The 23,814-nt window shown below is 45.1% G+C and overlaps 1 protein-coding gene and 1 long non-coding RNA gene across 2 annotated transcripts in view; one reads left to right on the top strand and one right to left on the bottom strand.

Annotated features, from left to right (window-relative positions):
• The window catches only part of TECTA (tectorin alpha), a 64,469-nt gene extending 46,348 nt beyond the window's left edge, over positions 1-18,121 (top strand). The window contains exons 13-23 of the mRNA XM_006734324.3: positions 1,246-1,629; positions 3,537-3,823; positions 5,258-5,553; positions 8,279-8,389; positions 9,564-9,766; positions 10,774-10,937; positions 11,388-11,636; positions 14,962-15,124; positions 16,282-16,369; positions 16,644-16,760; positions 17,362-18,121. Coding sequence (XP_006734387.2) covers positions 1,246-1,629; positions 3,537-3,823; positions 5,258-5,553; positions 8,279-8,389; positions 9,564-9,766; positions 10,774-10,937; positions 11,388-11,636; positions 14,962-15,124; positions 16,282-16,369; positions 16,644-16,760; positions 17,362-17,462 — 2,163 coding nt within the window. The 3' untranslated portion in view covers positions 17,463-18,121. The remainder of the gene's footprint in view (positions 1-1,245; positions 1,630-3,536; positions 3,824-5,257; positions 5,554-8,278; positions 8,390-9,563; positions 9,767-10,773; positions 10,938-11,387; positions 11,637-14,961; positions 15,125-16,281; positions 16,370-16,643; positions 16,761-17,361) is intronic.
• On the bottom strand, positions 12,269-17,107 carry LOC115941281 (uncharacterized). The gene is made up of 3 exons (XR_014138893.1): positions 16,513-17,107; positions 14,893-15,114; positions 12,269-13,581 (listed from the first exon to the last, which is right to left on the bottom strand). It is a non-coding gene; the product is annotated as an uncharacterized LOC115941281 (long non-coding RNA).
• Positions 18,122-23,814: the final 5,693 nt, after the last annotated feature.

Below are 23,814 nucleotides of genomic sequence, written 5' to 3'. Positions count from 1 at the left end.
CTATTTACCTTCGAATCCGATCATTACTCATATGTGATAGCTGGGATTTTAATAAGTCTATCCATGAAGCCAGAAACAGTGACCAGACAGAAGCAGAGGCCTTCCTGTGCCTAGTTGGCACATCTCTGGAGAGTGCTGTTCTGGTCAATTGAATTAGTGCCTACATCACGGGTCTTTCGAAGCGGTCTACTTGTTGAGACCACACCCCACCTGGACGATCATGACCAATTTCCAACTATTCCCTGGAGTTCTCAATCTAGAACAAGGGCAAGTTCAAGAGCACAAACTCCACCAAGTACAACTAGGTCTACAGATGATTGCTTGTTTGGGGAAGAATAGGAAATTATAGGCTGCCACCATGGAATATGGTGGTTTGCTACAGGTATTTTATGTAACTATGTAATTTCTCACCTTCTCAAAGAGCATGAGGGGCTCTTCTCCAGTAAGAATAGCATCTACAATTTATTGAGTGCTTATGCTACGCCAGGAAACATGCCTTATAAGGTCTTATTTAATTTAATCTTCAGGGCTGCCCTGCAAGACTGTATTGTTACCTCCAATTGAGATCTGAGCAAACGGAGGCTCTGGGAGGTTGGTAGTGTTCCTCAGGGTGGACACGTAGGGTCCAGGGCTGGAACTGAAGCCCAGAACCTCCCTGTTCTCTAGATCCCTCCCTTCAGAACACGTAGGAATGGAGGTCCTTGCCACCACAGGAAATTCCAAGTAGATAGGTAAAGACAAAGTTTGGAATGGCTGTACTCACTGAATGTTGAAATGACTCATCATAGGAAGTGGTTATAACTTTCTTTTAACCTAGTTAAGATCTGAAGGGCCACTTTTATCATTCTTGAGCGAACTGAAATTTCATCCTCGAGGTGGAGCTGGTGCTTTCCTACCAAATATTTTTCCTCTTCACCTACTTCCTCTAACAGCTAGACATTCACAGGTTGGCTGTGATTAGGTCTACAATCCAGCTGTATAAGGGACCCAAGTTCTGGACGGAAACCAATAAGACTAAACGGCATGTTGTCTGGCACCCGAATGGCGTGGAACCGCTGTCACATTTACACGGCAGCAAACCCCCTCCTGCGCCCTGTTGCAGATTCCAGCCCCCTTGGCGGGAGGCTAGCCCAGCCCCCAGCCCGGAACAGGGTCCAGATGGAGGCGCCCCCCGGGACGCAGGGGGGAAGGGGTCCCCCGGGACTGCCCACAGCCAGCATGTAACCCCCGCCACCTCTCTTGCAGCCCAAGCAGCTGTTCTGGAACAGCGACTGCACGCGGCGCTGCCGCTGCTTCCGGCGCAACCTGATCCAGTGCGACCCGCGCCAGTGCAAGTCGGACGAGGAGTGCGCACTGCGCAACGGGGTGCGCGGCTGCTTCAGCACCAAGACGTCCTACTGCCTGGCGGCCGGCGGCGGCGTCTTCCGCACCTTCGACGGCGCCTTCCTCCGCTTCCCCGCCAACTGCGCCTTTGTGCTCTCCACCATCTGCCAGAAGCTGCCCGACATCTCCTTCCAGCTCATCATCAACTTCGACAAGTGGTCGGCGCCCAACCTCACCATCATCTCGCCCGTCTACTTCTACATTAACGAAGAGCAGATTCTCATCAACGACCGGAACACTGTCAAGGTGACAAGCCTGTGGTTGATTCTTAAGACACGTGCCCCGGAACAAGGGCCTGGCTAGGGGACCTTGCGGTTTTTCCGGATAACCCAGTTGGAGGATAGTAGGTTGTTCCTCTGCATGTGCCCTACACAGATGACCAGATTTTCAGGAATGAAAGTCTAAAGATTCTGCAGGCCTGAGAAGCGGCCCTGTTTTGTCCTTTGCTGACCCTTCTGGGGCCACTAATGACGGCGTGGCTGCTAATAGAGTCTCAGGTGATAAAACGGTAGATAAGGCAGCTTTGACTCTGGATTAATTTCCAAAAAGCATCTTGTTTGTTTTTAAGAGCCTTTAAAAGTATTCTTGGCTCTGCTCAGCTGTCTCAAGACGAGCTCTTTCATTTCTGCTATCCTTTCTAAAAGCCAGGAGAAGGCAAGCATTTGCCTATAAAAATAATGACCTCGCTAAAAACCTGATGGAGCATCCCCCACTATCAGAGGGCTCCGTGACGACAGAGCAAGCGAGAGAAAAGGGGAGGCTGAATACGGTGGATTTCTCTTCGGTTGGCCCTCCTTTAGCCTGGCTGGCTGGTCTCTGGTGAATCTTAGACTGGCATATTAAATAAATGTGAATCTCCAACCAACCCCCATAACTGATATGGTTCCCCAACTTGGATTCCTCCCGCCCCTTCCATGTAGGATATATTCTGCTCTGATAAACTCCTGAAAGCCACCTCCAGCCTCTCAGCTAAACCAGGCTGCTCACAAGCCGGCAGACCTGAAAGATGGCGCCAGTCCCCAGTGCTGTGAGTCCAGCTGGGGAGGGGCAGGTAGAGAGCCAGGACACACACATTAACGTTTTCCAGAATTAAGCTTATTGTGTGTATTCTGCTTTCCGCCACTGGCTCATTGCATTGAGCGTATCTTTGTTTGGAAAATCATCAGATAGCTTAGTGTCCAGCGTTAGACAAAAGACTGGCGGTATTTTGCAAACTTAAAAGGAAGAGTCTGGATTTTAATACTGGTTTTTAACTTCAGTGAAAGCTGCTACTGTTTTTGACACTCCAGTTCTTCTTACAAATTGGCCCACATAGACACAACTGCATTGCTCCCGAATACGGGAGCTAGAAAGTCAAAATGACCACCCGAGAGAGCAAAACTGACATTATTGCTGAATAAAATACTCCAAGCTGGCCAAAATGGTAAAGAATCATATTTTGCAAAAGGGTTCTGCTTTTTTTTAAGAAACAAAAGTTACTAATAACCGGGGGTGAGGGGGAATCAATTTATTTGGTAAGTACAGGAAAAGCACATTATGTTCTGTCCTAAGGGCTAAGAAAAGAAACTATTAGAAAGTAGGTGAATGATGAATGCAGAAAATACTGTGCCTATAGGACCGTTGGGGTGGGGGAGACCTCCAGGTTGGACCTTATACACAAGAAAACAATAAACATGGCAGTGATCCCCAGATTCATTTCAACCGTGTTTGACATTCCTTAGCACAGGATTGGGATTTCATTTCAGTAATTGGTTTATGCTGGGGAAAGTTTTATACAAAAATCCAGCCATTTGTAGTGGGTTGTACTTTTATAATGTTTTCTTATCTTTCTGCCTCCATGTTTTGCTGCTTTGGGGGGAACTGTGGACAGTATGACGAGTAAATGCCTTTAAACTCTAAGGCAGTGTTCAGCAAGCTACAGAATTTGACCAAATCCACTTGCTGCCATTTTTTTTTTAATAAAGCTTTATTGGAATGCAGCCTCCTTAATTTAATTACATATTGTCTATGGCTGTTTTCATGCCCTGAGGGCAGAGTTGAGTAGCAATAGCGATCATATAGCCCACAAAGCCTGTAAACATCTATAGTGGCCCTTTATAGGAACAACTGCCAACCCCTACTATAATCTACTTTCTCTCCCCCCTCTCCCACAGGTGAATGGCACACAAGTGAATGTTCCATTTATAACTGGGCTGGCAACCAAAATCTACAGCAGTGAGGGGTTCCTGGTGATAGACACCAGCCCCGACATCCAGATCTACTACAATGGTTTCAACGTCATAAAAATCAGCATCAGTGAGAGGCTGCAGAACAAAGTGTGTGGTCTCTGTGGCAACTTCAATGGGGACTTAACTGATGACTATGTGACCTTGCGGGGGAAGCCAGTGGTGAGCAGCGTGGTGCTGGCCCAGAGCTGGAAAACCAATGGCATGCAGAAGAGGTGAGAGTTCCAGCTGCTAGACTCAGTGTCCCACATCCCCCCGTGTCCATGACAGGTGTTAATGAGGAATGCACTCTCTAGAGTAGCACCACTCCTCTCCTGCAAAGAGCTGAGCCCTAGGTCTTGGGAGTTTTCATGAGACAAATAGGCACAGCAGAGGCCTAAGTAATTTCTTGAATGGCAGAGGAAGGAACTGGGCTTAGATGATATGATTCCAAGTCTTCATGTCATCTAGCCCTTGGCCGAACAGAAGCGGGTGCCCAGGATTAAACCCTGAGGTCTTGACCAGCTGCCCACCTGCTGGGACTTGGGAGAAAAAGTCCCTTGCTTCCCAGGGCTGGGTCTAATTATGTGCCCGTGACTCTCACCAGAATGCAGGTAGAATTTGGCAGAGATCAGGAAAGCCTTTTCAAAAACGGAAGTCACCGAAGTTATTATGAGGCCCCTCTCTTGTCAGTTGAGATAGAATGAGTTAAACAAGTTATTCCAAAGGTACTTAATTCAGATTACCTCTGAGCTGCTGAATTTTGTAATACATTTCTGGATCTATAGATATGCTTCTTTTTCACGATCATTCTTTGCTTTTATAAAGGTTCCATCCCTCGTACTTTAGCATCAGCTAAATGCCCAGATGGGGAAATGACGCAGGTATAAACAGAATACTATCTCATAAATTAGACGATCCTGAATTATAGGACCCAGAGCTGAAAAAACCTCAGGCAATATCTAGTCTAATCTCTTCCTTTTCTAGGTGAAATGGAAGCTAGAGCAGAATGAATTACATGAGGGGCCCTGTAAGTGGCAAAGGCCAGAATCTCCTCCTGAGGAGTTACGATTCTGTTTGAGCTTCTCCCTTCTTCCCTTTCTTCTTTCCTCCCTTCCTCTCTTTCTTCCTTCCTCCCTTCCTTTTCTTCCTTTATAAACTATTTCAGCTGGATACCAGTTTTCTTGTGACGGTTTTGCTTTTGGTCTCTGATAGCTATATGGGAGGTGGTTTAGAAGGCTTCTAGACCACTATTATACCAACTATCATTATTACTATTATTGATTAATAATAATAGTAACTCTCATTATTATTATGGTTGTTATTGGTTATTATATCAATACCTGTTCATGGTTATGGTATCAATCCTATCGAAGGTTAACAGTTTTCATATCGGTATCTGCCTTTCATCGACACGTTGGCCTCCGACCCATTATTTTAGTTTACCCTCACTTCTCCCGGCGATAGCAACAATAGGAATTACTGTGTCGCTTTCTTAGATGGATAGATTGAGGCCAGTAGCCCTGATTTACCTAAGATCACATAGCTAATTAGCATTTGGAATCCACATACTTCACTGACTTCCGGATTAGCAGATGAGGTAACAGGTGGGGTCTTCCCTCCCAGCGGGGATCTCGGGGGGCTGTTTGGGTCTCGCTTCGTCTGACCAGACGTCTCGCTCCTAGCTGCAACGAGCTGCAGTTCTCTCAGTACGCGGCCATGTGTGATAATGTGCACATCCAGAAGATGCAGGGCGACGGCTACTGCCTGAAGCTCACGGACATGAAGGGCTTCTTCCAGCCCTGCTACGGGCTTCTCGACCCCCTCCCCTTCTACGAGTCCTGCTACCTGGACGGCTGCTACAACCACCACAAGTTCCAGGTCTGTGGCTCCCTGGCAGCCTATGGGGAGTCCTGTCGCTCCTTCGGGATCCTCAGCACTGAGTGGATCGAGAAGGAGAATTGCTGTAAGAGAATTATTTTATTTCTGCGGGTTCTTTTCGAGCTAAGAGAACAGCCTTGCAGGCAACACCGCTTGGGCTAGGCCTGGCTGGCTGGCCTCCACCTTTAGCCGTAGGTCTGTCCCCAGGCTTAAAGAGTTGAGAGCTACAGCAGAGATTCTATGGGGACGGGGGCATTTCAGGGGAGCCTCACTCGCCTGTGGTTCCACTCCAGCTATGGAATTTGGGACACCAGCTTGGGCAGATGAGGTTCTTTGGGTTGGAGGAGCACCCGTTTAGTAACTGATGAGGTAGAGGGACGAACATACTGACTGCCTTCAGATCTCGAATCCAGCTCTTCTCACCTCCTTGAACATGGGTTAGAGCCCAGCTCAGAAAGGGAAGGCATGTGGCAAGTGGCAAGCTGAGTTGGAATTGCACCAACTCTATCTGCCTGACTTGAAAGGAAGCTGTGGTTGGATTTATAAAGGGATTGTACATATATTAAATTAGCTGATAAACCAATGATCTATAGACTCCTTTTTTTAATTTAAATTCAATTAGCCAACATAGAGTACATCATTAGTTTCAGATGTAGAGTTCAGTAATTCATCAGTTGCATAGGACACCCAGTGCTCCTCACATCACGTGCCCTCCTTAATGCCCGTCACCCAGTAGATCTATAGATTCTTATATTTTTTTCTGTAGTAAGAAAATCATTTTGATGTGTAGATCCATTATATTATTTGGCCATTTTCTTACTAAGTTAATCAAACAGATGGAGCAAATATGTATATAAACATATATAAATGTGTCATCACCTGTCTTTTTAATGCAGTATGTAATTGTGGCCAACAGTGTGTGTATTTTGCCAACCCAGTGTGCATCCAGGTACCAACACAAAAACTGGCACATTGCAAGACTGCATGCATGTCAGTAAATTTGCAGACTAAACCTGACCAGGAGTAGGGATGCACTTAATTCAGAACCTAAAAACAATGTAGTTGATTAGAATATGTATCCAATGATTTCAGAAACTCTTTTTTTTTTTAAAGATTTTATTTATTTATTTGAGAGAGAGAATGAGATAGAGAGAGAGCATGAGACCGGGGAGGGTCAGAGGGAGAAGCAGACTCCCTGCTGAGCAGGGAGCCCGATGCGGGACTCGATCCCGGGACTCCAGGATCATCACCTGAGCCGAAGGCAGTCGCTTAAGCAACTGAGCCACCCAGGCGCCCTTGATTTCAGAAACTCTTAACAAGCAAATTACTAGTCTCTCTTGGAAATCAACATGCATTTTTTGATAACTTTAATATTTTACCCCATTGTGTTAATAAGCAATAGTTTCAATAATTTTAAAATTAACTGTTTTGAACCTTTAAGAACTTCTCTCTGTATAAGGGCATGTCTTATTTGCCAATTGGTATATGGACCACCATATTGGTAAGGGAAGTGTTTTTTTCCTTCCGTGGGCTATAGCCTCCCCACTTTGTTATTCTCTTGGGCTGTTTTCATGTCGTGTTAATCAGCCGTAACATTCGCTGAGTGGCCATTGTGTGCACTAGGCACTGGACACACTGGTCAAATGAAAGGATCTTTATAAAAGGAAGCCTTTAAAAATAAATGTATTTAAATTATGCTGATGGCTCTCCGTTAGTGGTCTTTCTGGGAATTAAGACAGGGTGATGCCAAGCCATCCCAAAACTCCCACATATTACAGTGAGTTACTTAGCAGAGGGGCGTGGCAGCTGAGTCAGGAGAAGTATCGGAGACAGCATGGGGTTTTGCTTTGTTTTTAAATTCTTGAAGCTAACTTGGCTCATGCTGGGATTGAACAGTTGTTGTTTCTTTAGCACTCACCATCCCATGCCATGATGAATAGGAGGATTATTACATCTGATAGGGAGAAAGGTTCTTTAAATAAAGAAACAAGCATCTAAAAGAAAATGCTCTCAATTAGTGTTTCTTAAACTGGGGAGTTGACGATCTTGCAGGTGGTCTGTGGACTCATCTGCTACAGAAATAATTGTTTATAATATGATGATGATGGCACTCCACATACATTTGTTTTTTACTTACAGTTTTACCCTTGTTGGCAAAACAGTACAATTAATCTAAGTCAGTGCCGGCGAGTTGTGTGTAGGTTTGGGTTTGTCTATTTTTATAAAATTAAGTACATAGAAGTTTATGGGGAAAGTAGACCATGAATCAAAACAGACCAGCAAGTCCTATCTGAAGGACCTCTCTGGGACTTTACTGGCCCTAAAATTTTCATTCTTAACAAATATTTATTGAGCAGCAACTATGAGGAGGCTGGCTGCAAGGGAGGATGGAGATAAATGGTTGGACCCCACTCTGTGTAAGTGCGAAGATACAAATGCGTGTAATGGTAGACCAGTGTGGTAAGAACAGGGATCGGGGTAGATCTTGGCAGTTTGCTGTGTCTCTGCATTCCATTCTCACCACTCACCTTCCACTGTGTGGACCTTGGGCACGTTGCAGCTGTGAAATGGTACTTCGTTCGCATGCAGAGCGAGCGTGAGGGTTGGAGGAGATACCAAAGCCCAGTGCCAGGGCCCCAATCACTAGTGTTGTCATCGTGTTCTGGAAAGTTGCCTTGTCTGTTCATCCTCAGCTGCCATCTGACCACGGCCAATTCCATGAAAGTGGCAAGTCCAGAGTGCAGCCACCTGCTGCTGAGCATGGGTGTGAAAATCAAGTCGTGCGTGTTTGTGTTTGTTTTCCTTTTTAGCAGGAGTGGTTGAAGATCCCTGTGTGGGGGCGGACTGTCCCAACCGGACCTGTGAGCTGGAAAACGGAGGAGAGCTGTGTGGCTGCGTGGAGCCGCCCCCCTACGGTAACAGTGAGTGACACCTGCTGCCTCCCCACCCAGACTGGGCCTGATGCGGAGGCCTGGCGGCCGCGCAGAAAAACTCCAGGGGTGGAGCCCATGCAGCTGCCCTAGTTAGAGACCCACCCCGTGAAGCTTTCATGAGTGTTGAAGCAGAACGAGGAAGCAATCTGACTTCTTCAAAGTAGGCTAATGTTCGCTTCCTCGTAGCTACAGCCTTTTCTTCAATAAATGATAACACCTAAATTTGTACATGAATAGAATCAGCCAGTTCCATCTGAGGCCCCATTCAACATCAGAGAGATCCAAATTGATGTTTTAGTCTCACAGGGAAGTCAGGCAGTTTGACGCAAACACGAAACCCTCAGAGCGAGAGTGCCAGGTGCTTTAAGACTGGTTGAAAGCCAGATTAATTGGTCCTAAAGAAGAGACTGCGGGGTTTGAAGCAAACAGTAAACACCTAGGACCCCGTGTCCCACTCCTAACCTCAGTGCCCATAAGGTAGGAAAGGCCTTGTCCCCACCGGGTGCACCCATGATGTCGGCCTGAAGGGGGTGCTGCTTTGTCCCCCCCCCCCCCCGCCCCAGCCCCGTGCCCTTGCTGGAACCAAATAACTCAGAAGGCATGTGCTAAATTGTAGAATCCTACTTGACTGAAAGATTCCCTAGGAGGGCTGCTGTTCAAGGGCTTCACCTGAGCAGATAAAATCCTTCTCTCTGTTTCTCTAGTGCTCGTTAGCTTGTGTTTATGTACTCCTAGAAAATGTCAATTGGCCTAATAGTGTCAAAAATCTCCTAGTGGGGGCTCCAGGAGTGGCCTGCGCGGAGCTGCTCTCACCCTGGGGCACGTCTTTTAGCCTCTCCAGGATAAGCCAGATGCGGTACACAGCTTAGGGGAAAGTAGCTCCAACCAAAGTAGGGCAAGGTCCTAGGTTTGTGAAGAAAAGACAAAACACACTTTACTAGCATGTTAATCTTTTTTAAAAAGCTTAACAACATCCCGGTTATTGCTTTGAATAACTTCATGTACTCTTTTGGTTAGATCAAAGCTTAATTAGAAACGCCCAGCCTTTGTGTGAAGATCATTAGCCTCTTCTCAAGGATCTAGTCATGGGACACCTCACCCCCACTCCTGCAGCGCCACCAGCTCCCCCTGACTTGCCTTCCATACTAACTGTTCCCTGCAGACTCCCATGACATCATTGATGCAGAGGTGACCTGCAAGGCGGCCCAGATGGAAGTGTCCATATCGAAGTGCAGACTCTTTCAGCTCGGCTTTGAGAGGGAGGGTGTGAGGATCAATGACAGACAGTGTTCCCACATCGAGGGGGAAGATTTCATCTCCTTTCAGATCAACAACACCAAAGGGAATTGTGGCAACATCGTGCAGGTGAGAACCTGGGGCCGGAAAGGACATCCGGCTGAGGTAGTGATAGCCCCGAGGGTTTGCACGTTGGGTATCTTTAAAGCCAACTTCAGGGTGGTTTACTTAGAAATATCCTCCGTGGAAAACAACACAAGACATATCCGACATGAAAGACTTCAAGGAGAGAAGAATCATCGGGTGCTGAGTGGTTAATTGAACTGAAAGATCAGGATAAGTGACAGGCTCCTGTCCTCGGTTTGCACTGTCCGCTGTCATCCTTTGCCCTCCATGTTGACAAATTTTTGTTACCTTGTTCATGCTTCTCTTGTTCTTCCAGGTAAAGGAAGCGTTTTTGGGGGGAAGGGTGTCCCAGACACCATGTAACAGTTGGCTGCAGAAATACATCAAGGTCCCAACTTTTCATGTCAGATTATCCAATGTATAGGTTGGCAAAGCATCTTGCTTCTTATCCTCCCGTTACCCTTCTTATCCTTCTTATCCTCCTGTTCCTTCCTATAAAATATATATGTATGTATATGTATATATATTATATACATATATAACCATGTTCATTAGCACTTTATCAGGGAATGAAAGGAGTGAGCAGGTGCAACTTGCCTTTGTTCATTGTGGTCCTTGTGGGAAAGTCTGGTAGAAGATTTGGTGCAGGAGAGATTTTGGATTAGGACTTGAAAAAGAAGATTTATATTACCCTGGGATGGCAATCTTCATGCTGTCCCCAGCTTGGGTTCCCACAGATAACTAGGGCTGGTTGTAGTTAGAATTCAGGGTACATGGATTCAGCCTCCGTGGACACTCAAGGTTACCAGACTGAAGGGTGCTGTTGACATCTATTGCAATACTTCCGTTATTATTGTTAGTAAATGCTGAAGCTAGCTCCATCCTGACTTATACCAGCCTCTGGGTTATGTATGGAATGAAGCCATTTCTCCACTTTCAGGGCTGTGGATTTGAAATGCAAGCCACATACTCCCACATTTAATGATTTCTGACCTTCCTTTGCTCTGCAGTCCAATGGCACTCATATCGTGTATAAAAACACAGTCTGGATAGAAAGTGCCAACAATACGGGCAACATCATCACTAGGGACCGGACGATCAATGTGGAATTTTCGTGTGCTTATGAGCTGGATATCAAGATCTCTTTAGATTCTGTTGTGAAGCCTATGCTAAGGTAAAGAATCTCATGGGCTGTGTGCGTTGCTTTGTCTTTTCCTTGACAGTCAAGGTTAGCATAATCAAAATTGCTTGCTAGCATTTGTCTTTGAAACACTAGGGAAGAAACAGTTCATATTTTCTGCACCTAAATGCCTCAGACCAGCACTGTGCAATAGAACTTTCTACAATGATGGAAATGTACTGTCTTACTATCCAATACAATAGCTGTATGTCAAAATTGAGCAATTGAAATGTGGTTAGGGGTGCTGAGGAATTGATTTTTTTTAATTTTATTTAATTTTCATTTTAATTGCCACATGTGGCTTGCCATTTTGGGTACCATTTTGGACTTACGCTTTGCTATCATCTGCTTTGCCTTCCCTCTGCGTTTTCGGCTTGAAAATGGTAGCAACTGAATACATATAATTGTTTGGGGTCCCTTGCCTCATGATTGTTTCCCTTTTAGTGTCATTAACCTCACAGTTCCAACCCAAGAAGGCACCTTCACCACCAAGATGGCGCTCTACAAAAATGCTTCCTACAAACATCCTTACCGCCAGGGTGAGGTGGTGTTGACAACTCGAGATGTGCTGTACGTAGGGGTCTTTGTGGTTGGAGCCGACTCCACACACTTGCTCCTGACACTGAACAAATGCTATGCTACCCCCTCCCGCGACAGCAATGACAAACTCCGATATTTCATCATTGAAGGAGGGTGAGTGGCCTCTTATCAGAGGACAGCCTCAGAGCCTTTCAGATAAATACTGGTCCACGTCAGGTTTTAGAGAAGAGAGTGGGAGCTAATGTTGTATTGTGCATCCATGAACCAGAATGCTCTTAACAGCCTGTGAGGTACACATTGGATGAGCAATGAGCAGGCTGAGGCTCAGGGAGGCCAAGCAACTTGCTTAAAGTCACAGAGCAACTTAGTAGCAGATCCCCGAGTCCTTGTGGCATTAACTACAAAATGCTTTGTTTGCAATGTGATCCAAGAGGGGATTGTGTCCTGCCAACTTCGAGTTTCAGCTTGAGAGAAATGTGGATCACCTGCACAAAAGCGTATCGTGAGAAGGAATGGTTGGTGAACAGGACACCTGTCAAAATTTGAAAAGAACTAGAATAATAGAACAGAATAAGAGAGTAAGTGGAAGAAACTACAATAGCCTATAAAATCAAGGAGTTTCTTCTTATTCACTGCTAAATGCCTGGCACCTACTATGTTTCCTGAAACGCGGTGGATATATAACAAAATTTACAGAAGGAATGAATCAGAAGAAAAGACTATAGACCAAACCACAATAATGAGAATTATTTTTATTTTTTAAAAACTGGTTATGTCAAGTAACAGTAGTTCTGGCCAGCTGTGAAAATTAAACAAAGACAGACTAACAGGAGAAAAGCATACACATTTATTTAATATGGGTTTTAGGTGACACAGAAGCCTCCATAAGGAAATGAGGAGAAAGGAAGTGGTCGAACCTGAGAACTTTCTGCTAGGTTAGACCAAGAAGGGACCATGGAGAAGTATGAGAGGTCAAAGGGTATGTGGTAAGTGTAGTAAACTGGGGGAAGCTTAGCAGAGCCTCTTGGTTAGGATTCTTCCTGATGTCCCTCTGTCTTTGGAGGTAAGGATGCTTCTTTTGTGAAGGAGGGAGGGCCCCTGGCACCTGAGGGCTTTTTGACCTGTTTCAGGAGAGTGGAGTCAGGGGAAGGTCACCGTGACCTTTCTGCCTCTGCTGTTTTCTCAAACTCCTTCACCTTAAAATACTCAGTATGCCAAGGGGCCCGATTTTGGGGGGTACCGTGTCCTGACCCCCATGACTAGCCTGGACCGACACCCACCCTGAGGTGGTCAGGGAGCTCTGTGGATACTACAATTAGCTTCAAGGTTGAAAAGGAATAGTTTCTCAGAAGAAGGTATGGTTCTGGGCAAACTGAATATCCATGGCTTTGCAGAGAAGTTAGGTACACAGTTCACCCAGGGTGACTCAATTAGCCAGCGGCAGAGAGGAACCCTTTCAAGTATCATGACACACAGCCTCCCTAACCGGCTGGACAGGACTTGTGTCACGGGGTGTGGAGGCTTTTGACTTCCTGAGCTGGTTCTTGGGCTTTTCAGAGGCAAAGGGAAGGATGTGGTGACTCCTCGGTGGCTCGCAGCCTGGATGCCTCTCCTTCCCATCGAAGTCCTTTCCTAAAGTGAAAGAGCTCAGATCTGAGCCCCTGTACAGACACCAGCCCGGTTGGAGGGCCTGTGTCTCCTTTGGAGGACGCAGTGGCATTTAGGAGTTTTTAAATAGTGCTTGATAGACTTGACCCAGAGAGGAGAGTGAGTGAGTGAGTGCACGTGTTCATAAATCGCAGCCTCCCCCGGGTCTGAACAAAGGCCTTCCAGATGAAACTGTTGTTTGCTTTCATCCTATGGGGGAATTTTAATTCATGAGTCCTTCTGACCTTTCTCGGAGGACTGTGGTTATTGTGCTCCCAGTGAACTTGTCCAGTGGGAAAACTGATGCACGGTGACGAACGTGTGAGCAGCAAAATGGGTTCACTTCAGAATTGTGGGGGGTCAGCTCGGTGGAGAGCAGCAATGATACCACCATCTCCCAGTGACTCAGAAGTCCCACCATGCCCGTCGCTGTTGTCTCCTCTTCGTGCACCTGGACAGAGGAAAGGACAGTTATTCCTCTGATGGTGGACAAAGGGTTCTAGTGCTTGGCCTGTGTGCTCACACGGAGGCAGGCATCCACAGAGCCTGTCGCTCCTTTCCCAACCCCTTCCTTCTGCTCCATGAGTTTCCGGTACCTGAATATCAAGTCATCGGTCTGGGAGGGGGTGGTCTGGTTAAGAGGGAAGGCCTGTGTGAAGATTGGAGAGTTGTGAGCATTTTAGAAACTTTGAACCCACTTAGATTATTCAAATGAATAACAGTGACAAGGAAAAGTACGGCAAGTAAGCTTTAACTTCAAAACATTTAAGAAACGATCGCCTTGAAGAATAATTGCAAAACCTAATAGGTGTGGGGATGCTGGAGGATAACTCCGGTTTTTAATTTTCCTTATCACTAAGCTATTTAATCCTGTGGGTACGGGAAGGAAAGATTTAAAAAAAAAAAGTCACTCTTCATCATTTTTAGATAACTTCTCAGCCCCTATAGGCCAACCTTGGCCATGGTGGCGCAGTTCATGCGTTCACTCATGCATTCATCCACAAAGATATTTAGATCCGTCCTATAGACCCTACAGTGTGTTCGAGACCCAGTGAGGGCGACATCCGGGTTCTTGCGCTCCGGGAATCCAGAAAAGGCCACCTGTTCCCGCCTGGTCAAGTCTGTGGTAGGAGCGTGTCTGCTGAGAAGGGGGAGCCACAGACTGGCTCTGGGGAAAGAGCAGGAGTGTGCATGCGTGGAAAGACTTCCAGATTAGGGAAACTTCATACGGAAAGACAGTGGGGCAGAAGGGGCTGTGATGCATTTGGGGAACTCTACGTGTGCCTGAGGGAGGCTGGTGGCTGTCACTGCCCACTGGCCCAATACCACGAGGGGGGGCAGCAGGGGGAGGAGAGGTGGCCGCCTGCCGCACACATCTTAGCTCACCCGGGACTGCTCTGCCTTCTCCAGCTCCCACCTATTTTAACATGGACCAATAAGGTTTTCATCAGTGGACCCCCCCCCCAAACACACACACACTCTGATAATTAACCAGAGAAAGTACAGCCGAGGTGAGGACCGATGGCGTTTGCTGAGTTGGCGTCAGTAAACCAGGGCTCCGTGAGGGGCAGAATGAGAAACCGAAGCTGTGGGGAGACTGGGGGCAGTCCCTGCAGTCATCCTGCTTTTAGTTGCAGTTAGGATACTAATTTGAGGTGTTATTCGATGCTTTTAAAACAAACTACGAAAACAGACGGGAGTGGGAGTAAATGAGAAACCCACACAGTCCAGAGGTCACTCTCAAATGCAAAGACATTCTTACCTATCATGACGGCTTTAGATGAAATAGAAGCCAATGTGTGAAGCAAAGATTCCATTTTCTCCTGAATAGGTGTCAGAACATTAAAGATAACACCATTGGCATCGAGGAGAACGGCGTCTCCCTAACCTGTCGCTTTCACGTCACTGTCTTCAAGTTCATTGGGGATTACGATGAAGTTCATCTTCATTGCGCGGTGTCACTGTGTGATTCCGAAAAGTACTCCTGTAAAATAGTAAGTGAGGGCGTGAAAATGAAATGCATCACCCTATTTCTCACTGCCCCCGGTTTGCCCAGCACGGGGATCACGATCGCCAGGATCTGGCTGGCTCCTGGGAGTTCTGTGGCTCTCACGGCCCCTGGAAGTGGCTAAGTCGAAATCCTCCCTAGATGCTTAGGAGCGGCAATCCTCTTTGGTCAGACAGGAGAGAGAGAATGCGGTAGAATGATGTCCTCCTCTTCTCTGTCTCTGAAATGTCAGTCTGTCATGGGCATAACACTAGACCAGGGTTTCTCAAACCTCAGCACTGTTGACCTTTTGGACCCAATTGTTCTTCGTTGTAGGGACTGTTCTGTGCCTTGTAGGATGTTTAGCAGCATCTCTGGCCTCTACCCACTAGAGGCAAAGAGCACCTCCTCCCTGGTTGTCCCATCCCGAAATGCCTCCCGGCATTGCCAACTGCCCCGGGGGAGGGAGGGGCAAAACTGGCCCTATTTGAGGACCACCACACCCACACCCAAGTCTCAAGGAGCCAGGCCACCTGAATCTGAAGGGGACAGTGGGGGCCAAGCTCCACCGCACAATCGAAGCAAACTCCTGGGTTCAGGGTACTTTATCCAGGAGTTCTTTAGACAGTGACTCTCCTACAGCTCATCCAGATCCACGCCGGGGCCTGAGGCTCCACAGGGGCTCCTGGAGGGGCTGCTGGAATGAGGTGACAAACCAGTCCTCTCTTCCATGCCAGGCTTACATCCCCTCCACAGACTCCAGTGTCCCTAAGATTTTACTGCCCCGGGATCTGCTCCCTAACCTTTAACATTCCAGCTTTGTGCTTCCCTGGCGTTTGCAGAATCAAGCTGTGAATTGTGGTCAAGCCACTTACACATGCGGCTGTCTACCCTGTTGCCGGATGCAATCCAACAGTCCTCATCCTTGGGAAGGGAGCCTCTTTGAATCGAAGTCTTATGTGGAGAATATATTTAATTCTGTTCAACATAAAGCCCAGAGACCCGGTGGGCTCCAGGATCAAGAATGCATTGGTTCTAATTAATCGGAGTAGTGATAGCGCTCGAGGCTGGAACGACTGCCTCTTTTGGAGGTTGGAAACATGGTGAAGAATAAGTTATCAGCTTAATTGTGTGAAATTTTCCCTCTGGTGTTCTGTCTTTCAGACTTGCCCACAAAATTCCAGGATTGCCACAGATTATACCAAAGAACCTAAAGAACAGATCATTTCAGTGGGACCTATTAGGAGAAAAAGTATGTATGTCCCCCCGAAACACGTTATAAATTATTAAAACAGTGGGATTTGAGGGCTCGGACTAACTCTTGGGTGTGTTTCAACTACGACGTGAATCTGGTGGCCGACCAGAGGTGGAGGGACACCCCGATGAAATCTTTACCTTGACTCTGAAAACACCACAGCGGCGCTGGGCTTTTCTTCTTGCTGTCCTCTGTTTTAAAGCGCTGCCCCGAGAGCGGCGTCGAAGATTTGACCTGCCTGCCCTTGTTCTGACGAGCTGCTCTTTTTCAGGGCTGGACTGGTGTGAGCACAACGGAGGGTGTGAGCAGATTTGCACCAGCCGGGTCGATGGGCCCTTGTGCAGCTGTGTCACGGGGACCCTGCAGGCGGATGGCCAGAGCTGTAGAGGTAGATGCACCCCCTGTCCTGGGCAGGCAGCTGGGGGTGCAGGGAGCCCTCTCCCCCGAGGAGGAGACGTTCATTCGTGAAGCCCACTCAGTCAGCAATTGACCTATGAAAATTCCAGAAATTAAGATGGAAAGATGACGGGAATGCCAAGGAATTCTAGCACCATCTTGGAGATACAGATAGAGATATTGATACAGATACAGATATAATGTTTTTAACCTTTGGGTCCCTGTTCTTTTATCTAAAAGATTAAGGTGATTAAAAAAAAAAAAGTTATCCAACTATTTAAGGACCAAATATTGGCCTTAAATCTGGTCACCAAGTCTACCTGGGCTGTGGTTGGGACTGGGTTGGTTGATCCAACAAACGAGATTTCTTGCAGTTGCCTTAGCACATGGGTTTCCCTGAGGTTAGCGGGACTCTGCTAAAGGTTGAGTTGATTCTGCTTCTTTCCTGCCTCGGTCAGTGCCTTTTGGATAAAGTGAGTTCTTGGCAATGAAGAAAGTGGGCTCATTCATTTAGCTGAGTACCACAGAGTTCTGATTCCTGTCAAAGAGCTATCTTTCTTCATAGGACTTACTATGTTCCTCTCTGTTCACAGCCTCTAATTCTTCCATTGAACTTCAAGTCTGGACGCTGCTTCTCATCATGACCCAGATTTCACTATGGCATTTTGTCTATAAATCAGGCACGACCTCATAATTAACTCAAGGTTGCTATATAAAGTACTGTAATTTACTCACTTCAATTCCCTGTAGGACAAAAGGTGTGTGCCCTTAAGTCAAAGCCTGATTGAAAGTGTCCAGCATCTCAAAGTGATACCACCTGCCTCCAAAAGTCAGAGTCCCAGAAATGTGTGAAATTCCCAGCTCCTGTTTCAAAGTACACAACGGGGCTCCCAAAAGCAGGTATCTTGCCTCAAATGTCCAAACGGTTGTCACTAGAAACTTTGGTTCCCATGAAAAACCAGTAAAGGAAAAAAAACTTCTGGTTAGAGAAGTCTAACCAGGGAAATCTGTCCAATCAGTGCTGTTTCTGGATCATAGTTTTTTTACTGAGAAAGGGCCTGTGGGAACAATATTGAGAAGCAATGACTGGAAGGTTTGACTCTCTCTAAGGAATCTTTATGATGTTTGGAAGAGTCTGATCTACGATATGCATGTGTTGCTCACTCCTGTTTGTGATGAGCTCCTTCCCTACCCTCACGTCCCTCAACCTTGCCACGGCAGCTTGGCCACTTGGGATACTGTTTGCAGACCTGGGGAACCCCACCTCCCATCCCAGACCCAGACCCTTCTCTCTGACAAATCAACCAAATAATTTTTAATGTGTTTTATGCTTAAATAAACTTCATGTTCAAGTACTCTCAGTACTTGGTGACTGGAATCTTTCTTACTGATATTAAGCTTTGCATACTACATAGCATGCTCTGATTTCAAAAAAAGCAGCGGCTGTTGGACCAGGTAGACCCCACTGGCCAGAGCTTGAATGTGTTCTGTCGTGTGTACTTACAGAGAGTTAGCAGGACATGAAGGTGCAGGACAGAAGAGAGGCAGCATCCTCTTTTTATATAGTACGTAAACACGCATTCGCTGTGATTAACTGCAAACCGGAGGCCTGCTAAATATAATCCCTGGACTGCCTCTCTTTTTCAGGTTCAAAACAAAGTAAAACCCACTTCAAGTTTATTTTGAAGTTGTTTTGGATTTAAGCTGATGGTATTTTTGCATTTTTCTGGGAACTCTGTGAAAAGCTGAGCATAAATCCTTGCATGCTTAACCGTGGGTATGGACACGATCGGTGTTGTCTTGCGTGTAATGGGCACCACACCGACTGGCACTGGGCTGAAGAAGTTAGGGTGTAGACTGAGTCTGTGCTGAGGTCCTTTGACTTCCCAGTCATCTGGGAGGGTCAACAAATTCTAGCGTGTCTTGCCAGTTACACATGGTGGCTAAGAGAGTAGCTGGCGGTGTTGGAGAAAAAAGATGTGTCTACTTCAGCTTGAACATTTTGAGATCTGGGCAAATGCTGAGCATTGGGAGGGGTTAAGGAACCCAACTGTCTATTGCAAGTGAGACACAATGCTGCTTCCTCACCAAGAGAGAAATCAATGTTCCGTGCATGTCCTATTTTCGCATGAAAAACCGTCTCGTTGACACAGTTGAAGGTTTAGGTGTTCACAATCAGACAGATTCTGAGTTGAACACAAGACTATCTCATCGATTATTTTACTTGATTTCCTGAAATGAATCTCAACTAAAAACACATAAGGAGGAAGTGTTTTCATATTTAATAACTTCCCTTTATTGATTTTCTTATCGAAGTCATTAGAAAGTTCTAAATAAAAGACTATAGTTTGTTGAGTTTTGGGGTTTTTTTCTTAACTCTTTTAATTAAACCTGTTCTTGCCACACTTTTATTCTTGGCCTTTGGTTTTGTCACTTGGTTGACATCCTTAGCGTGTCTATCATTAGGAGAAGTTAGGTTGTGGTGTCATAATAGAACACCCCAGAATCTCAGTGACTTAAACACTAGCTTTCTGGGGCACCTGGGGGGCTCAGATGGTTAAGCGTCTGCCTTCGGCTCAGGTCATGATCCCGGGGTCCTGGGATCGAGCCCCACGTTGGGCTCCCTGCTCAGTGGGGAGTCTGCTTCTCCCTTTCCCTCTGCCACTCCCCCTGCTTGTGTGCACTCTCTCTCTCTCAAATGAATAAGTAAAATCTTTTTTTAAAAAAAACCACTAAGGTTTCTTTCTTGTCTATGCCAGTGGGCTCGGGTCCTGTAAAATGATCATCATGATAAGTCTAGTTAACATCTGTTACCTTACATGGTTACAAATATTTTTCTTGTGATGAGAACTTTTAAGATCTCCTCTCTCACTGACTTTAGAATATGCAACACGGTATTATTAACTATAGTCATTACATCCTCAAGACTTATTTATTTGATAACTGGAAATTTGTACATTTTTGACCCCCTTCACTCATTTTACCCACTGCTCCCCCCCACCTCTGGCAATTCTCCTTATCTATGAACTCTTCTTCTTTTCTCTTTTTCTTAAGAATCCATGTCTAAGTGAGATTATGTGGGATTTGTCTTTCTCTGACTTATTTCACTTAGCATAATGCCCTCCAGGTCCATCCATATTGTCACAAATGGCAGGATTTCCTTCTTTATTTTGTGGCTAAATAATTGTGTGTGTGTGTGAGTGTGTGTATCACCAGTTCTTGATCCATTTGTCCCTCAATGGACTCTAGTTGTTTCCGGAGGTTGGCTATTGTAAGTAACACCGCCGTGAACCTGGGGTGCAGATATCGTCCCAAGTTAGTGTTTTTGTTTCCTTTGCATAATTACCCAGAAGTGGAATTGCTGGATTGTATGCTAGTCCTACTTTTAGTTTTTTGAGGAACCTCCATACTGTTTTCCCTGGCGGCGGCACCAATTTGCATTCCCACCAACTGTGCACCCGGGTTCTCCTTTCTCCACGTCCTTGCCAACACTTGTTATCTCTTGAGACTTCATTATCTAGTGATGCTGCTGGCTCAACACCAGGCTTGGGGGTTCACCTAGGCTAGGGGAGAATCACACCCGGGAAGGGACGCCATATCACTTCTGTTCCCATTTAATTGTCCGAAGCAAGTTGCATGGCTGTAATGAGAGCAGGGAAGAACGAGCTTCCGGTGAGCCCGGAAGGCAGAAGAACTGGAAATCCTGGGGACAGCTGTCATGTGATCTTTGAGTCAATCACTCCTATCTGTATTCAAAGGAAATATTTTTACAGAACTAAAGCCAAACAGGCCCCTTAGCTGACTATTGGGAAGGCAGAACTGGAAGATGATCCTACCCTTCTACTAATTCTCTGCTTGAGACAAATCACTCCACAGCGTGGTACGTAAACTTTCCTTCTGGAAAAGGAGAATATTAAGCTTCTTTTCAAATATTCTTATGTTAGAAAGTGACACTATACAAATGTAAATCATACGACAGTATATATTTAGATTAACTCCAGAACATTGCCTTTTCCTGCCACTCAAAAGGATTTGCCTCAAGGAAGGGGAGGAAAAATAAGGCGCTTGCTGAGCAAAGGTTAAAAAGGAAGTTAATTGGGAATCTTATTAACTTGGTATTTGTCTGATATCAAAAGAAACAACATCTTGGGGTCTGGCATTTCTGACAATTGGGAATTCTATAATTAGTTTCTTAACCAGTAGTAGGTATGTGAGCTACTCAAAGTCCTGATGGCAAAACTTGAGAGCACTAATTGTTTTACATTGTCTAATATTCTAGCTATTTTTAGTACCATTTGACATTTAGTGAGAGCTTGAAATCTAATAAAATTTCTTTCAACCAAAGGAATTAAGTAATTCTCAAAAGATGACAATCATGCAGGTTTAGTGTAATAAAGAATTACTTGTTTACTATTGCTGAATTAATTTAGCATCTACCCCATTTTGAAGCTTCCAGCCTCCCTCTTGGAACTCAGGGGATTTCTACACCCTGTATTTCATTGCAGTTTGGCCCTGGTTAGAACACGATGGCATTTTTCAGTGCCCTGGTGCACTGGTATCTGAGGCACAAGAGAGGGAAAAAAGAAAATCAAACAGCGCCCTCTAGTGTCCTCTTTTTATTTTTTGCATGAAACCCAAATGTCTATTGAACCACACCAATCAAAATATGATTTCTCCCCCTCCTCGAAACCTTAGATGCAGAGCATTACCAGATTATAGCTTTAGAGAACACATCAAATGCCAAGGATATTTTCTGGGGGAACAGCGTGAGATTTATTTTAATGCACAAAGTACGCATCATTCCAGGAAAATACCAGCTTTTAGCATCCAATGCAAATTTTGCCCTTAATATCTATATCTCCAACGTGTTGACAGAAATAGCTGTCGGGAAAAATTAAGTATCTCTTTAAAACATTGAGAAATAAACAATGTGATCAAGAAAAGCCCATGAAATATTTAGCGGTCTTTCTTTTCCCCCAGCAGAATGTGAAATACTTGCAAATGCATCCAAAGCACAACAGCAATAACTCTGGTCTGACTAATGGAACTCTCTGTTTGTGATGGTTTAATTATGTTTGCTGAAATACGATTCTCATATAAGACAACTCCATGGCAGAGGGACAGGGCTCTGTGTCTATACATAGAAATAAAACACAAAAAGACTCATCATTCCGTGAAGAACTCGGCAAATTCTATTTGCTAAGGAAACAAATGAAGGGAGAGCATTCACTGTACGTTTTGTTGTTTCTGTTTGCATGTAGCCTCTGGGGTAGCCACTGTTTTATCCGTTAGCGTATGACACTGATTGTGAAATAGTTTCAAAACTAAGATGTGCTCTCATTAGATGAAATCACAGTACCTTATGTGCATGTAGCATCTTTCATAACTTTCAGTGCTATCCTACCTATATTTAATATTGTTCAATACTAAATCATGCTGCATTTTGACAGGGAAATTAGAGGAAGGGTGTTAACTCGAAATGGTATTTCACATACACCGGCATAAAGTACTAACTGAAGAAAAAAGCCCCACCCCCCCATGTATGTGTGCTCATGCCTGTAGCTTTTATCTCATAATTTCCAACTGGTCATGAGACAATGAGGATGACAGTAGCCTTTTAAGTCTTTTAGGAACCAAAAACCTAGACACAGAAGTCTGAAATTTTCCCCCTTACTCTTGAATTTCTTCCTGGGATAGTTTAGCAAAATCCACAGATATTACCCTTTTCTAGTTGGGCAAAAATCTATCAAAAGGGAGAACATATTTCATTACTTTAGGTCTTGAAAGTCTTTGCATTGGATCTATCCAGAACTTATGGAAGTTTTTGATTTAAAGACTATATTCACGTAGAAATATGCTATTAATTAGATGTTAAGCAAAGGCAGAAAATATATGGTTCCCAGTATTTTCCTCTGAACTGCCATAAACATTCTTAATGCAACTGGCTGTCCTGGTCTTTAAACGTATTCTACATATCTACATGGACCATTCAAATCAAAGAGGTACAAGTGTATATTCAATCACGTTGTCCATGAGTCTCTGTGTCCATGACCACAAACTGCTATAAGGAATAGCTGCGTCCACACAAAGGAGGGAGCCTGCTCTCCTGCAGAATCCTGATCAGAAAGCAATTTGGCAAACTAATTCGACAAGGGGAAAATGATTGAACACATAATGTGAAAACGTCTAAGTGTTGTATCGGAATAGTCAAGGCAGAAAATGAAGCGAAGAAGAGCTGTGAGAGTATTCTGAATATTCAGTCAAGGTCAGCAGAGCCCGGAGATGCTCGGCCACTGTAGACTTTATTCCCATCTCCCAAGTGCTGGCATTTTTGAATCATACTTTTAGCCTCGTCCTTCTCATAAACCATGACTTTCGTTAATTAACTTTAAGTGGAATCCAAGGACTGAGTCAAGAGAGGGAGAGAAATCTTAGCCCTGGACCACAGTGAACAATTTACCCAATGACTGCAATCAGTTTAAATGCATGCTATTTAGGCAAATCACCCTGAAAAGCCCAGGCTGCCTAAATCATTGGGAAACACATCATTATACGGATCTAAATATTTTTTATTTTAGGAAAAGCAGTTTCCAACAGTCACAACACATGAGGACCTCATGGTATTTCTAGGCATTATGCTCTAGAAACACAAATTCATCACAAATCAACTCTCCTGGTTGACCTCCAAAGAGGCACCCGTGACTCATAGACACCAAAAAACCTCACAGCGACATCAATGTGAACTGTTTCCACTTCCTCTGCTTTAGAGTTTTCTATACTTTGATGGGAGGATGAAACTATAGAACTTAAAACTGGATGGCGATTTTTAAAATTTCATAATAAAATGTCGTAAGCTGTGTGGGTGAATTTCTAAGTCTTCTACCAAGAAGCATCATTCTGAAGTGCTCTGTTAAAGAAACGACAACAAAAACAACAAAATGCCTTCTCTTTGAGCCTACTCTTAGACATGGGTTCTTTAAATGCCACCCCAAACCATGACCTTGAGTCACTGATCACTGGCAAAGTCTTCCTATGGCTATTTTATT

The sequence above is a fragment of the Leptonychotes weddellii genome, chromosome 11 (assembly GCF_054177405.1).
Source record: "Leptonychotes weddellii isolate Sample4059 chromosome 11, ASM5417740v2, whole genome shotgun sequence".
NCBI lineage: Eukaryota > Metazoa > Chordata > Mammalia > Carnivora > Phocidae > Leptonychotes > Leptonychotes weddellii.
This window is presented reverse-complemented; position numbering and strand designations above follow the sequence as displayed.